The sequence below is a fragment of the Schistocerca gregaria genome, chromosome 3, assembly GCF_023897955.1.
Source record: "Schistocerca gregaria isolate iqSchGreg1 chromosome 3, iqSchGreg1.2, whole genome shotgun sequence".
NCBI lineage: Eukaryota > Metazoa > Arthropoda > Insecta > Orthoptera > Acrididae > Schistocerca > Schistocerca gregaria.
In genome coordinates this window covers 346,017,570-346,035,511 of record NC_064922.1, presented here as the reverse complement: position 1 = coordinate 346,035,511, position 17,942 = coordinate 346,017,570, and the positions used below count along the sequence as shown (strand labels likewise).

General features: G+C 40.6%; 1 protein-coding gene across 1 annotated transcript in view; it reads left to right on the top strand.

Annotated features, from left to right (window-relative positions):
• Positions 1–13,129, top strand: part of LOC126355369 (uncharacterized) — a 35,337-nt gene extending 22,208 nt beyond the window's left edge. The window contains exon 4 of the mRNA XM_050005663.1: positions 12,796–13,129. Within this exon, the coding sequence (XP_049861620.1) occupies positions 12,796–12,915 (120 nt within the window). The 3' untranslated portion in view covers positions 12,916–13,129. The remainder of the gene's footprint in view (positions 1–12,795) is intronic.
• The last annotated feature ends 4,813 nt before the right edge of the window (positions 13,130–17,942 follow it).

Below are 17,942 nucleotides of genomic sequence, written 5' to 3'. Positions count from 1 at the left end.
GATTTGCTCAATTTGCGAAGCCCCTTCTCTTCACTAAATCATCCAATGTTTGTGAAATTGCAATCATTTGTTTGTCAGTACAGTTTCATAACATTTACCGATTTCCGCCCCATTCGGATAATTCCTTCGTGTCCTTTTTTTCTTACCATTGATTGTACTTACAAAAGTATCGATACTCTGAATCGACATCTTGAGATTTCTAGACTTATCATTGATACAATGAACTTGGTATATACTCTCTCTCGCTTCGACCACAGAAACGGTTTGGATATTATATATTCAGATGGTGCAAATGCAGTCAGACAGTACAGAGCTATGTAAGCAATGTGGTACACTGACTCATGTACTTCCTCCATACATATCGTCATGTATTTACTGGTATGTAACAGATAAGTTGACTCTCTTATTACCTTGTTCAGTAAAGGACGAGTGGAAGTGGAAACGTTCGAAGTGTCATACCTCCCATTTGGCAGCACAACAATAAAATAATGTATCTCTTTTTGTTAGTTACTTATTTGTATAAAAAAATAGAGAAATTATTCTGATGATAGAATTATCCTGCTCATCTCGTCCAAAAATATATGCAAGGAAGTCTCCACTGCCTTGTAAGCTGTGTAGGTGGAGAGTGATGCTATAACCTCTGCACTCGTTGATTTTGCTAATGTGGCGTGGGGCCTTTCTTGGTAATACGCAAATATATGCCAAAATAACTACTGACGCCATTGTGGGACACTCTGACTTGAATCAAGCAGGTTTTCTGCAATTTACAAATAAATTCTCAGCAATGTACGGAGGAATATTCAGGTGGGATCAACATTCTCAGTTCAGTCACACTTCCGATTTTCGGTCATATTCAACAATAGCACCTCGTTACATTTTCTTATTCATAAAGTCAATAGTAATGGTGATTTTGTAAGCATCCACATTGTTCTGTCATTTATAGCTCACAGATCAATTCCTTTATTCTGTTAGAGCACTTGCAGTATTTTAACAAGTTCGATCACTTGCAGTCTCATATACTGTACTTCAAATTTATCCATCTTACTCCTTGCAAAGTAATAGTCAGACAACTAGAAAATAAATAATTTATTAAGAAAATTCTAAGTGCCGCACCAGGAAACTGACTCCTTCTAAGTCGCGATAAGAAAGTTTTTGTTTCATGTGACATTAATACAGGAGAACTACATTTTATTTGTGATAAGAAAAGTACAGAAACGCAGAAGTAATATTTTATCTACCAGAACTGTAATCGATGAAAATCATTTCTTATTTGTTATGCACTTCTCTACAAAAGGATAACAAAATTAAATTCATGGAAAAAATCTCTGACTATTAAGTTCTGTTTCTTGTGCAACTGTATTCTTGGGATAAGATATTGATAAGTACACTGTATAGCTTTCTGTGCTGTTGAGAAAAAAATGGCAACATCGCCAACATGTCTTTCTGTTTTTCAACTGATAAACAGACCTGGTCTTTCAGATGAAGTACGATATAGCATACATCTTCCACGAGTTCGTCTTTTGAACACACTGAAATTGTCCCATTATTCTGTTACAGTGTATGACTTACTGATAGCTATTTGAGAAGCAAGAGTGTGGGACACTTTGATCATACTGCATTCGGAGACTTTGCATGCCTGCATTGACAATATATGTTTAAAATTAATGAAATCATTTAATCATTTGTGTGCTTCGGAATTACATGGAATGAAATAAAAGTTTTAGCTGACGGAACTCCTGAGCGAAGCACAGAGTTGCACAAAGACCATGCAATATATGAAACATTTTCTTCGCGAATGACACTTGGGAACAAGCCTAGGGACATGCAGCAGAGCACCTACAACATAACGCCACCAGAAAACATATGTGAAACTTATGTTTTTTCCACTTTCACTCTTCAAATAAACTTACCTTTCTGTTTTGCAGGATATTTTCTTACATGATTTCTCATGTCTCCAGAAGACTTCAAATTTTTTAACCAGATTTTGCGCCTCACTTGGTTATTATAAAGTTTTTCAAAGTAATGCCAAGTTTACCTTTTTGCAGGCGCTATTCTGTCTGTATATTCAGTAATTCTTACTGTTACATGGTTTGAAACATCAATGCAAAAACGTAACTCTTATTGTAAAGATAAGATGAAACCAATTGAATGAACTACGAATGAAACGACAATAACGGGAAAAAGTATGTACCACCCCACATTCCATTGTTGCCATATTTATTCAAGATGGTGGGGATTACGTCATCCAAGATGGCGGCCAGTATACTTGGCAACAGCGCATAACGACATCCAGGATGGCGGATTTTGGCAGAAAGTTTGAATTTTGGTGGGAAGATAGGTCAATCAGGCTACCTCCACTAACCTAACACTCCAGAAAAAAATTGGCCAGAAATTCAAATTCCAGCATTATAATGCATCACACCACGAAAATGGTGGGAAAATAGACCATTGGGCTACGCCCACTAACCTAAACCCCAACCCCCTAGAAAATAGCGGCAAGTTCAAATTCCAACAGGATAATGCACCACACCGCTCTTATCTCTACTAAGCAAAGAACACCGCAGGAAAATAGCTCACTTGACCTACCTTCCTATGAACTGCCACCAACTATTAATTTTTGTGGTAAACAAAATTGCATTTTCATATGTTTACTAAGCTAACAAAATGGCGCCAAAGAAAAGACACTTCACTAACCTCAGTCGCCAGACTGCCACCATCTCCTAAGGATTTGTGGAAAAAGGACTGGGACATAAGACCTTATTTAAACAATTCCATGCAGGTGTGTTCACCATAAGATCAGAACTCCAACTGACTTGGTACACATCGCCACCACCAGAGGGCGCTCTCATCTGTGATGTAATCCAAGATGGCGAGACCCAGTGTATTCACTACAAGGTCTCGACTCCAACTGACTTAATACATCGAACAACCACTAAAGGACCCCACTGTGACATCAGATCATGATGCATGTACTGTTATTCAAGATGGCTACACCCAGTGTATTCACCACATGGTGTAAGATAGTACACTTGGCCTACCTCCACTGACCTAACCCCATCCCCAATAAAAATAGCGCGAAGTTCAAATTCCAGCACGATAATGGTGGGAAAACTGGACTTGTCTTTTTTATTTAAACAATATAATGCAGGTGTGGTCGCCATGAGGTCCTGACTCCAACTGGCTTAGTTGATATCATCGCCACCAGAGAGAGCCACCGTGACTTCACCCAAGATGGCGGATTTTGGTGGGAAGTTTGAATTTTGGAGGGAAGATAGGTCAATTGGGCTATCTCTTCTATCTCTTCTAACATAACCTCAGAAAATAGGCCAATTGGGCTACGTCCACTAACCTAACCCTTTATAAAACAATTGGTCACAAGTTCGAATTTCACTACGATAATCGGTCACAACGACGAAACAATGGTCTGAAAAAGACCAACTGGGTCACATCCACTAACCTAATTCCACCTCATCCTATGAATTCTTGCCAAGTTTGAATTTTGGCTGTCACTCATGTTTTCACTGCTAATCTATGAAAATCGCGCCAAATAAAGTACACTTGAACTAACTTAAGTCACCTCCTGTCGATTGGCGGGAAAAGGACTGAAGTCTTTATTTCAAGCAGTACTGTCATCACTTATGCTTCAACAGACTTAGTACACATCTTCGAAATGGCAACACCCAGTGTGCTCGCCACTAGGTCCAGACTGCAACTGACTTAGTTCAAATCATCGCCAGCAGAGGAGGCTACCCTTGGCGCCATCGATCAGCGGCAGCCTGCGCATGTGCCCCTGGTCCAGCGACTGCTCACGTCACAACCCTTGGTCAGATGGCGCCAAAGTTGTTTTTCTGGACAGTGGAATCTGCCATGACGTGACACAACCGTCGGTCCAACAGTTGGCTTGCTCGACAAAGAACGCTTTTGCTAACTTAACAGATCATGCAAGTCTCATTATTCAACCCACATGGCCAGATTAGCTAATCCAAGATCGTCGCGAAAACTCACGCGCGCACTCGTGAGCCATCGTTCGTGCCAAGCTACCTACCTCTGCAAGTCAATCTAGCACAAAGATCCCAACTCAAATCACTATCTAGAAAAAAGTAACAACTCATATAGGTAAGAAAAGGTGTTCACTATACTTTCAACTATCTAATTTAAGAACTTTTCAGTGTCCAGACCGCCACCTCTTCCCAGGAACCGGCGCCGAGTTTGAATTCTGCCAGTAAAGAAAGGTCACTTGCGCTTTGGCTACCAACCTAAGAAAATTGGGGGAAAGAAAGCACTCTTGTACTAACCTCAGCCACCCGACTATCACTTTTTCCAAGGAACTGGCGCCAAGTATGAATTCTGGCAGTACAGAAAAATCACTTGCTCTTCCGCCACCAACCTAAGAAAACTGTTGCAAACGAAGGTTACCACCACTAACCTAAGCCCCAGGATGCAACCACTTCCTAACGGTTTCTGGTAAAAGGATTCAGCCTGCACTAGGCCCATGGATGAAGAAACGAATGTACTTTATTTATGGATGGAGTATATGTATCACAGAACACATGCGCTGACATGTCCCACAGCATACAGACCTGCAAACCACTCCTACATTACTCTTTATAGTGCTCTACACACTCGCTTGCTAATTGTAATCCGTCAAAAATAACGCATCGCACAGCCTACAGACATGCAAACCACTCATAAATAATGTAAACCATTTATGTTCAAATAGCCAAACAACTCCTAATTTTCTTGAAATAATTTCAGTACAGTCCTGAAAACTGCTCCTAAATAGTACAGCACAGTGATGTGTAGACATGCTAAGTACTCGTTAACTGTTCAAATAACGCATATCACGCCCCCACAGACCCTTCCCGAAATAATGCAATCAGTGGGCGCAAGCACAGTCCACCGTCCACTGTCATTTAGAGTACACAGGAATGCATCCCTCACATGTCAAATCGTTCACAGCCCCTGCTCGGCTTCCGCAAGCATGAGGTAGCGGCACCCCCATCCATACGTAACACCTGAGAAATTCCTATCCAAATATGTGTTCACCTACGCAAACGTGCTGACGTGATCGGACAGGAGCGCAACCGTGAGCTGCAGCCGAACGCAGACCAAAGTGACATGTACACGCCATTAATGACCAATCGTTTATTTACACAGCACGCACTCCAAGCAGAGCCGGCCGCATTTGGCATTCCTTTATACCCTCACTCTAACTGCGTTCTGACGAATATGCTGCAGAATTCCGTTCCACAATAGCAGAACTTGCTTTCTCCTTAGCAATTCTAATGGATCACACATCACGTTTGACTTACGCTTCACCATGCTTAGCTACATACCATCGCAAACACATCTAGCAACGTTATCAATCTTATACTCAGCTCACATTGCTATCTAAAATAATAACCAAGCTTAGCTGTACTAAATTCCATAGCCCCCCAGAAGTAGTTAACACTTCCTATCTTGTTCTCTCAGCATGTATGAGCCAAAATTCCTGCCCTAACAGAACCTGTTTACTAAAATATTGCCTAGTGTAGTCTTCCTTCCGGACATAACGTGATAGCTTTATTGCTCGCAACATACGCAAATGTTCTCACCACTTCTATATCCCAACACAATCAATCGAGCATTCTCAGTAACTGTTATCGAATTTACCAGTCGAATTACTAACACCGTCGCTATCGAAGCACCATCCACATTTTCTTTCTCGGGCTCTCTCTCGTTATTTTGCAAAGATTGCTAAATTGCACCGACATTCCCTCAATCTATACACCCCCAACCTGTTCCTTCTTTCTACAGACGCTACACCCAGTGGTGATAAACTATTTTACACTGATCACCATTTTTCACAGGCAACTAAATATTGCAAAGTTGTATACAGGTCACCATATACAAACGATACTCGCAAGAATATTGGACCGTCAAACCGATCTCCAACCAGGGAATATATCACCGAGTACCGCCAATCTTCGCTGTACTTCCCAATATCAAGAACACCGCACTAGCCTCCCGATCGCTAACCCAACATAATGCACAACATATACACTGTAAATTATTTCTCCACAAACAACAAATTTTAGCGAAGTGCAGAGTGCTGTAAACCACTGACTAACTAGAAACAAGTAGAGTAAACTGATATTCGCACTCTCGAATACTGAAGTCGGTCACCTAATAGATTCGAGATGATCAATATTCTTTACAAACCAACTATGGTCTTTCCCACGTCTAGAGAACAGGCAAACGTGTGTCCAACACACCACAATCGATCTTCCCTCAATTAAATAAAGACACCAAATGTCCAGAAGCAGCAGAGCGAACAGTTTACATGGGAGGGAATAGCGCTCCACCGCAAAAGCACCATCTTCTCAAAGTTACACTTTATTACGAAAGCCACCCAGCACATACTAATTATTAGTTCGCTATTCGTTTATCTAGAAGATGCTAAAGTTAACTCTAATACATTCCTACACTCCAACAGGCCTGTGCATTCGGAAGACTGCTACCATTAACAGGGGACCCGAATCAATACCACCATAGACTTTACATAAACAGACACATTCCAGAAAACCCCTCACATATATCTTCTGTCATTACACTTAGAATTAAATCTTACGATCGCAGTCTCAACTGAAGTGTATTCAGCAATGACCCAAGTATTGGAAATACACCTTGCTGTCGGCAGTGGCTCTGGAAATAGAAATATCACTACCATTCTTATAACTTGACATACTCCTCCCTTCGCTATCATAGTAGCCCATGTCAAATCCATAGTCTCTCTACAACAGCACATAGACATTTCCTGACACAAACAGATATACTTAATAAACCTAATGCTCAAATGCGAACATATCACACACCCAGAACTAATACTAAATATAATATTACATCCTCAATAACTGGATGCATACGACACCAAATAATAGTGACCAAAAATCAACAATGCGTGTGCATGTCTCTTACGTTCATCGTGAGAGTCGTACCACCGTGTCATATACATAATCGAGCACATGTTAAACGAAAATCTCGAACCCAACAACTACTGCATGTTACTCTCACAAGTGCTCCTCGTTCTGCAGATGTGCACTAGTATCAATGTTAAAAGTTATACACTTGATTTATAAATCTAGGTACGACATTACCTCTGAATGAGGTCGTTTTTTGTCCAGCCAAATACCGAGCGTGTAATCGTAAGAAATTGTATTATCAGACCAACACGTAGCCCACGATGCAACCTCGTGATAAAATACGTGAGTTTTAAAAGTTATTTGGCTAAGGAACGCGGTATGTGACGTGTATTTTCAACTCTCTCACGCCGATACATATTTATCCAGTATGTGTAAAGTATTCTGTCTCGATACCATGTCAGAAGTTCCGTTTTATATCCACTGAGTTAAAGGCGATGACTGATTGAGGACCATAATGACAAGTGAATCATATCTCGAAACGAGTCAACTTTCTCGAACCTATTTGCTACAGTAAAAATCCAACATAGTCTTAGTCGATACACATCTTGCAAATGCTTCCATTTCTACAGCTTTGCGCATGTGACCATTCCATTTTAAGTCAGAACTGAGCAAAGCGTTCTCAAACTACATACAAGTACTACAGATCCACATCCATTCAAATCTATAAGCCCAACTTGCTATCGTCCTTATTCTCTACCCCACAACAGGCAAAAATGAACACCTATAGAAGCTCAAATAACTTAATCCGATATAGAACTCAATAGACGCCATTACTCGAACGATTATGCAAAGCTGCATTGGGAGTCCAGTGCGGAGAGAGAGAGAGAGATAGAGAGAGATTTCGCAGTGCTTCCCAGAATAGCACAGCGTGCTGCCCTCCTGGCATTCCTAATTCACTGAATTTACCTGTCAAACTGCTGCTGCTACTGCTCCCTGTGTGGAACAAACCTATTAAATACGCACATATTGATACACTACAAAGGGTTGTTAAAAATTTCATCACCTCTACTCTAGGAGAATGATCGTATACCACGTACTATATTGTAAATCGCAAGACACGCCCCCTGTGGTCCTGTTTAGTTGTTTGAAACAATGTTTTCTAACACGCTTTGTACACGACCAAAGATTTCTTTTTTCTGCCACGACTTCGAGGCCTGTGCCAGGTTCTAAACTGACATTAAGAAGTCCTGATCCACGGTCTTTCGCAGGAAACTAGACACTGCATGCTGTAAATCATGTTCTTAGGGCTGATACCATAACATGCCACACATAGAATAATTTTAAATAAAAGACAGCTACAACATAAGGAAACCAGAAGAGTTTGCTTGCATTGTGTAGAGCCCCTAAATTAGAGACCGAATGTGATGCACGAGCTCCAGATTTACAGTCATCTCTCACACTGATGGAATAGCTGATAACTCTACTTTCCGTTTCGACTCATTCGTAATTTTGCACACATGTACGCAATCACTGTTCCGGTGCTAACCACCCCAGAAGGTATATATAGCCCGGCCACCAAAACTCTCTCTCCAACTCAGACAAGCATTGTCACTCAGTCATTATTTCGTAACCAACAGAATGTCAGCGGATGGGTGGGATGGAAAAGACACCACCGATATACTCTAATAATAAGCATCATAGTTGATGGTGTGAAGAATTTGAACTCTTTTACACTAATTTCGACACCATCCATTGATGTGGCAGCATGGTCCCCTGTTTCAGTTTCACTGATAAACCGCCCGTTTTACACCACTTTGCGAGTTTGATTACGAATGTGGATAAATTACTGTGCAGTACATCCATTAATTGTTATTCTCGAATACATACATTATCAAAGTATACTAGACAGCACTCTACATATTCCTATCACCTCGAGCATAGTCTTTAATTTACGATCTATCTCTCAGCATATGGAAGTCACAGAGCATTCTCACCGTCATAGGGTAAAAGACCAACCTCACACAGTCATTGACCAACACACCCTGCAGCACCGTTAGAGAGAATTAATCAACAAGTGAACAGAAAAAGAGCACTACACTCCACGCCTCGTGAATGAATGTAGCTTTCCAAGTCCCAACCCATCCAAGTGCAGAAGATTTCTCGAGATGTGACCATGTCGAGAACCTTAGAACTCCTTACTGATGTACAGTAACAGATTTCAAACTGTCGTAATGTAATAGCATACAGTTAAGAAGAACAAGAAAAGACTTATTTCTATACGCGATGGAGCTCGAGACGAACTGAGTTAGATACATTTTTACCTAAATGAACGAAGCTATCAACTCTAAAGTATTTCTCTAGAGTCTAGGATCTGGACATGGAAAGTATTGGTAAGATAGAGAGCATAAACACACACACTCCTAAGTCTACAACTTTCTGCACTTAAAAACAGGCTATAACGTTAGATGGAATACCTCTCCGGCCTATCAGACATACACCCTTCTTTACAGCTTCTCTATGCTGAACTATCTTATGAAACGGTAAAACATTTGCTTTGCATGATACGAACGCAATCTAGATTTGCAGAGACATATAGTGTCCACTGTTCACAACCGATCAGGGTTCAGAAATTATACTATGCCTCCATAATGCCTACATAAAATGATAGTAGAGGGGGATACATCCTAGAAGGAAACAGATAAGCGCATAGCACCAGCATCCAACATATGAAAATTACAAGTCATCCCGTCACTAAATCTGTAAACAGCGCATCAGTCGGCCAAATGTGTACAGAGGGATTGCACCGCATCACAAGCTCTTACCGCTAAGTTAGTTATGACCCTGAAATCTCAATTTTTACACCCAAGACGCGACAGGGGCGATCGCATAAATCAAAGCTCCTTTAGACGAGTGTGTCAAGATGGAAGTCTTCTGATGACCGATAGGCTTACCGTTAACGATCGCAAGTAGATAGTGCTTTAAAACACATACGGAACACGTAGCTCTATACGAGTAGAACGCAGGCCATGTCACGTGACTGATGCATTCGGAATCACTGGTGCCTCAATAGACATAGAGTACAATGCACCCTCAATGGGAAAGAATTGACTGCCTCCCTTATTCCCTTCGTTAACAATGTCCATGTTTTCTGAGATTCCTCCTGTTGCACCATACTTGTAGCGATATACTAATTGTTCGATGTGAAACGGAAGACAGCAAAGTACTTCCTCAATTTCACCGTATTAGGCTCTATATTCGGTCAATATATGCTCCATGCCTAAATAAAGTACATTCGTTTCTCCATCCATGGGCCTAGTGCAGGCTGAGTCCTTTTACCATAAACCGTTAGGAAGACGTTGCATCCTGGAGGCTTAGGTTAGTGGTGATGACCTTCGTTTGCAACAGTTTTCTTAGGTTGGTGGCAGAAGCGCAAGTGACCTTTCTGTACTGCCAGAATTCATACTCGGCTCCAGTTCCTTGGAAAATGTGGTAGTCGGGTGGCTAAGGTTAGTACAAGTGTGCTTTCTTTCCCCCAATTTTCTTAGATTGGTAGCCAAAGAGCAAGTGACATTTCTTTGCTGGCAGAATTCAAACTCGGCGCCGGTTCCTGGGAAGAGGTGGCGGTCTAGACACTGAAAAGTAGTTAAACTAGATAGTTGAAAGTATAGTGAACACCTTTTCTTACCTATATGAGTTGTTCCTTTTTTCTAGATAGTGATTCGAGTTGGGATCTTTGTGTTAGATTGACTTGCAAGGGTAGGTAGCTTGGCACGAGCGATGGTTCACGAGTGCGTGCGTAAGTTTTCGCGACGATCTTGGATTACCTAATCGGGCCACGTGGGTTGAATAATGAGACTTGTGTGATCTGTTAACTTAGGAAAAGCGTTCTTTGTCGAGCAAGCCAACTGTTGGACCGACGGTTGTGTCACGTCAGGGCAGATTCCACAGTCCAGAAAAACAACTTTGGCGCCATCTGACCAAGGGCTGTGACGTGAGAAGGCGCTGGACCAGGGGCACATGCGCAGGCTGCCGCTGATCGATGGCGCCAAGGGTAGCCTCCTCTGCTGGCGATGATTTGAACTAAGTCAGTTGGAGTCTTGACCTAGTGGCGAGCACACTGGGTGTTGCCATCTCGAAGATGTGTACTAAGTCTGTTGAAGCATAAGTGATTACAGTATTGCTTGAAATAAAGACTTCAGTCCTTTTCCCGCCAATCGACAGGAGGTGACTTAAGTTAGTTCAAGTGTGCTTTATTTGGAGTGATTTTCGTAGATTAGCAGTGAAAACATAAGTGACCGCCAAAATTCAAACTTGGCAAGAATTCATAGGATGAGGTGGAATTAGGTTAGTGGGTGTGACCCAATTGGTCTCTTTCAGACCCTTTTTTCGTAGTTGTGACGGATTATCGTACTGAAATTAGAAATTGTGACCAACTGTTTTATGGAGGGTTAGGTTAGTGGACGTAGCCCAATTGGCCTATTTTCTTAGGTTAGGTAAGAAGAGATAGCCCAATTGACCTATCTTCCCTCCAAAATTCAAACTTCCCACCAAAATCCGCCATCTTGGGTGATGTCACGGTGGCTCTCTCTGGTGGCGATGATATCAACTAAGCCAGTTGGAGTCAGGACATCGTGGCGACCACACCTGCATGATATTGTTTAAATAAAAAGGACAAGTCCGGTTTTCCCACCATTATCATGCTCGAATTTGAACTTCGGCATATTTTTATTGGGGATGAAGTTAGGTTAGTGGAGGTAGGCCAAGTGTACAATCTTACACCATGTGGTGAATACACTGGGTGCAGCCATCTTGAATAACAGTACATGCATCATGATCTGATGTCACGGTGGTGTCCTCTAGTGGTTGCTCGATGTACTAAGTTAACTGGAGCCCAGATCTTGTGGTGAATACACTGGGTGTCGCCATCTTGGATTACATCACAGATGAGAGCGCCCTCTGGTGGTGGCGATGTGTAGTAAGTCAGTTGGAGTTCCGATCTTATGGTGAACACACCTGCATGGAATTGTTTAAATAAGGTCTTATGTCAAAGTCCTTTTCCCACAAATCCTTAGGAGGTAGTGGCTGTCTGGCGACTGATGTTAGTGAAGTGTCTTTTCTTTGGCGCCATTTTGTTAGCTTAGTAAACATATGGAAATTCAATTTTGTTTACCACAAAAATTAAAAGTTGGTGGCAGTTCATAGGAAGGTAGGTCAAGTGAGCTATTTTCCTGCGATGTTCTTTGCTTTGTAGAGATAAGTGCGGTGTGGTGCATTATCCTGTTGGAATTTGAACTTGCCGCTATTTTCTAGGGGGTTGGGGTTTAGGTTAGTGGGCGTAGCCCAATTGGTCTATTTTCCCACCATTTTCGTGGTTTGATGCATTATAATGCTGGAATTTGAATTTCTGGCCAATTTTTTTCTGGAGTATTAGGTTAGTGGAGGTAGCCTGATTGACCTATCTTCCCACCAAAATTCAAACTTTCTGCCAAAATCCACCATCCTGGATGACTTTATGCGTTGTTGCCAAGTATACTGGCCGCCATCTTGTATGACGTCATCCCCACCATCTTGAATAAATATGGCAACAATGGAATGTGGGGTGGTACATACTACTTGGCCCACTGGTAACGTCGCCAAGGTTGGTGATGCATAACAAATGTTTTCACATATTCACTCTGTGGCATGTACGCACACTTTATTCAGTTGTGTGCCTATTGTTGCTCGCATTCTCAATTGTTTAAAGTGTTAGAAGTGATTCATGCGGTGAAAATTTTGGGTAAATACTAATAATGTAATAATCATTCGATACGATACCTGCAGTAAAGTATAGGTATCGAGATGAATGTAATCGACATCAAAAGTATCGATAATCCTTCTGTGACCGTCTGCGCAGGTTGACATACTGGGTACGTCCAGCGACCACGTCACTGAGGCCTTAGAGCGACGCATCTCCAAGGCGGGCGTCCCACTGAGGTCCAATGTCCCCCTCACTACCAGCATGTGTCCCTGCTGAACTCACCGCTTCTCGTCAATCCATCTGAGTGTAGTTCGGGAAGTAATCGAACCTGAATGTCACTGTTGAAGACAATGTATCTGATAAATGGAACTTGAAAGCAGTGGTGATGGAAATCAGGATGTGTCACAGTTTGCAAATTATGAAAATTCTTGGGTATCTTTTGTTAAATGATGAATACATTAAAAAAATAGCGTATTTTTGAGGAAAAAAATTTTAATGAAGAAACTGATTGTGTTTTACGTCTGATGTTCCTGTTTGTCGAACAATTAAATTCTTTGGAAAAAATCAGATATTGTCGACAGAGTTCAAGAGATTGATGAATGTATCCTCTTTCGTTTTTTTTTGTGTTTTATATGGCGTAATAACAAGAGCATTTCATAACGCCACAACTGGTTTCGACCAACCAGTGGCAACAACTTTATCCATTTTCTTGATGTTACTAGTGTACCAACGTTATCAGGATTTGCTCTTGTACACAACACTGGGCACACAATCCTTGCTAAATATGTTAGTTTCTGCTACTTAAACTGTAATACTGCATACCTTTGATACTGGTTCCAAAATATTTAACTTTTGATGTATCGCTAGCGACAAGGTACCGTAACTGTCATTAACTCTTATTCTTACTTTTAAACACCTGTGCTACAGCCGAAACTAATGATTAGATGAACTTTTCAGTTAATTTTACCTACGAGTCAGCTTCGAAACAATTTTTTGCTAAATAGAACAGGAAGTTTTTAAATGTATTCTGGTTCTTGCTATTTACACATGACGCTGCTCATTTTGTTCACTTTCGCTGTCAGCTTTTTTTTAAGTCAAAGATAGATGCATAAAAGTCTCCACTGTCTCGTCATGTATGAAGGTGGCATGGAGGTAAAAAAAGAAGGGACGTAACCCTACAGACTTTCGGTGTACGTTGTTTTGAAGCCAGAGTGGGCGGACCTACCGCCATGTTAAGCAGCCCAAAAAATTAGCAGACTACTGTTTACGATTGCTGCTTGTCCATTATTTCCGTCGTGTGCGCAGAACAACTGTTTCAAGTACTAAAAGTTATACAGCTTACTTGAGTAACATAGTGCCAGGAAGGCAATTTCGAACTTTTTCTGTTCTTGAATGCGTATTTTCTCTAGTAATACGACGCATTTGGACTCGTGAACGTAACTTGTTTTTGCTGCTACATTTAGGATAAACGGAAGCAGAAGGTAGTGATATGAATAGCATTCTTTCGTAATCCATTTAGTTCCACTTTTACTTTTCTTGTATAGGCGACAAATGAAACCGGAACTCCGAAACCAACACTTGTTTCATTACTGGTAACGGTACTGCTTCTTGTTCGTTACATTTTCAGCTTTCAACTCGTATGCACAACATTTTTAATGTTCACGTTTGCACTCACCCATGTTTTCTCTAATAGCCCATAACCATGGGAAATGAGGAAAGAAGCAAGGCATGCCAATGTGCTATATATATATATATATATATATATATATATATATATATATATATATATATATATATATATATATGCATGGGATAAATTCTAGTGTCCGATTCCAGTCGTCAGCTTTGACCAATGACGTCATACGTAAGGCAAAGATGCTGCATATCGGCAGTCTATGAAGGGAACTCATCATATCCCTAAACAAACGAATATAGCATGTGATAAAATAATACATTTAACGCGATTTTTATTTATGCACGAATTACATGCACACGAATTAAAGATAACCGAAATAAATAAGGACAGGAGTGTAAAAAGTTGTGTCTAACTAGAATTATTATCATAATTTATATCAGTGAGAGAACCATAAACTGTAATACAGTATACCGTATGGTAAAATCGTACTACTACAAAATTACGTTAATTCTAATATTGATTATTCATTCCAACATGAGAAGCGCAGAAAAGTTGGAGTTTTGGGCGGGGAGAAATTAAATTAGAACAGAACAATGGAAAAATAAAGCGAATTATAACAAATACGAATTACTAACATAAAATATGGAAAAACGAACACCACAAATCCTAAGCAAAGCAGGAACTCACGTAACGGAAATCTATAAAAAATTAACAATGACAAGCGTTGCTATTGTGTTATATTTTCCACACGTACTGCATAACGATCTAAGTAATGAACCACCGAATCGGTAACTGGAAGTAACCTATATATATGAGGTCATTTCTAGTTACCGATTCCAATATTACTTTTTCGCGGTAGAACATAGAGCAATTACAAGCGCAAAAATCTTAAAAGAGGAACCTGCTCGAGAAACGATCTTGTTAGTGATCTACAGAATAAGACTAGACTTTCAAAAAATTAAATTCCTTACAAACATTACTGCATACTAAAAAAATAAAAAGCAAAAACTGACCAATCCTTGGAGCCGATAACTATAATTCACGAAAGTCCCACAAGCTACAGTAGCTCCAAGATAACACACAGTAAAACTGATACATCAGGAATGAACGTAAAATTAAGAGAAATGTATCAAAAACGTTGAAGAGGAAAACAAAAGTGGCTACATAAAAAGAAACCTACCATATATGAACCTCCAAAGGAGTGAAAGATCGAGGCTGACAGGAAGAACAAAATAGGGATATAGGAAGAAATAATAATGTTAGGACGTGAAATTATAACGAAATACGCAAAATACAGAATAACCAGTAAAAAAATTAATAAGAAACGCAAGCTGCCAGGCACGAAAGAGGCACCACCCAAATCAGTTCTTGCATACCACCCGTCGGCGACCAGAGCAAAATTTTAAAATAATAAAAAAAAATTATCTTACAAGTCAATCACGTAAGCCCACCAGCACAAGACACAGCAACCCACCTCGCCCCACCATTGTAACCAAAAAATATTAAAAGGACAGAAAAAACTGCCCCCAGAAAAACCAAAAAAGTGGCAAACCCTCAGTACAGTAACAGAAAAAAACGCAACGTAAAACAAGAAAAAAAATATCAGACCCACCAACACCTAACTAACAAAATGAGGCTTGTTAATTTTGTTGATTATTTTCATAAATGCAGGAAATACACCATAACCATTAGGAATACTTTTCCTCCAACAGTATTCATCGAAATCCCCTTGCAACATTGAAATCCTTCTCTTTCTCTGCCCGACAACAGATTTTACAGCCCCCCAGTACCCTTCTAAAGTAGTAGTACATGCCCCCTTCTTGTAATCATTAAACTGGATATTGTGATTCACGACCAAATGATGATAACCGCTTTCACCCAACCGCTTGTACGTAGCAAACGCATCCGACAAGGCTATTGAACCTTCTTCCACATATTCTTCTGTTAAAGATGTCAACACTTCCTTTATACGATTCTGTTCGACGCTGAGTAGAACAACAGCACAATTCCCTCCAAAAACTAGATTCCAAAAACCCAAAGCAGAAAAACCTCATGCTCCCTTTCCCACTTTATCTTTCCAAAATGTGAATCGTCTACTTCAACTGTAATCCTTGCCCCCCTCCCCCCCCCCCTCAATGAACCCCTATACTCTATAAATTCCCCACAGATTTCTCTACAAAATGAAAACCAGTCAACTACAGTGCCAAACGAAACCCCTGATTCGTGCATGTCAGGTCTAAAAGAACACTGATAACAAAAATAGTAGGCTAACACGACTATTACTTTTAAATTCAGCCTCCATTTTTCGAGCCAGGTCCCCCTGTATGTAGATCCCCATACATTATTTTTTTCTGCACCTCCACATGCATTCGCCGGAAGTTCGTGATGATGTAACATTTGTCAAAACCATGTAATTTCCACAAACACTGCAGTTGCAAAATTCTGCAATAACGCCCAATGACTGCAAAAATTTTATAGTTGATTTACGGTCAGTCATTTTCTCAAGGAGAGTTTTCGCTATAAAGACAATTGACTCATCTGTAACGAAAAGCAGTTGCATGAGAAATCAAGACCATATAAATCGCGACTACTTTCATTAATAAAAGATGTCGAAAAGAAATCACGATATGAAAACAAAACAGTAGACATCGAATTTTTAATATACGCACGTAACGAGGAAACCCAGATAAATCATTTTACGTTCATAACTACAATCTGCGGCACAAACAAAATAACGTCACACATTACGTCACTGGACAAAGCCGACGGGTGGAATCGGATACTAGAATTGACACGATGCATGCGGTCGTATGCAGCGCCACATTGCGGCGTGTGCATGTCCCATGAAGATGCTGACTGATACAAACAGGACACTGACAGGAAAGCGACCCAGAGATAATTCTTAATGGAATGGACGCATTACCGCATTACGTAGGCTTATTTTTACTTGGGACAGGTGGAATTTTTCTATCAGAGCTTATTTAGGACAAGGGAGTTTTGTTCAAAATTTATACAGACAGAGTAAACCACTCCTGAAGTGCATCTAAAAGGCATGTAAAACAGCCTACGAATGTCTGAACCATTTCATTGGCTCAAGAACAGTGTCATCTGTAGAAAGGTGCAGGCACCTACTTATCTCCAAAATATATCGAACCGGCTTAGAGCAACAACTAAATGCCTACATTGCTATTTCTGAAGAATCGCCTGGTGTTATCTTCCAGTACTAATGTTAACTCAATGTGTATCCGCACAATACATTCTTCCATACTCCCCAGTGTATTCTCTGGGACCAAGCGGCCAGAGGCTGTGCAAGAAAATACAATAACGCAAAAAAATCATACTATGTATCTATGTACATGTCACTAAGATAACATAACCGTATGTAATAGCCTGAATACCACATCCAGGCAGTTATAAACTGGTCTATCCTGAATCTGGTGGGATGAAGGGGCTAAATCCATACCAACAATATTAGAGAATATTCCACCAATGATGTGCGAGTATTACTGTGATGCACCTGCATCCGTTCATGCATGATATCTTTCCTGAAAGTCATGGCATCTTCCACAGGATAACAGCACAAAGTCCAAATCATGCTACAGTGGTTCCTGGAGGTTATAATGAACTTACGTTGGTGTCTTGGACGCCAAATTCGCTTGATCTGAGT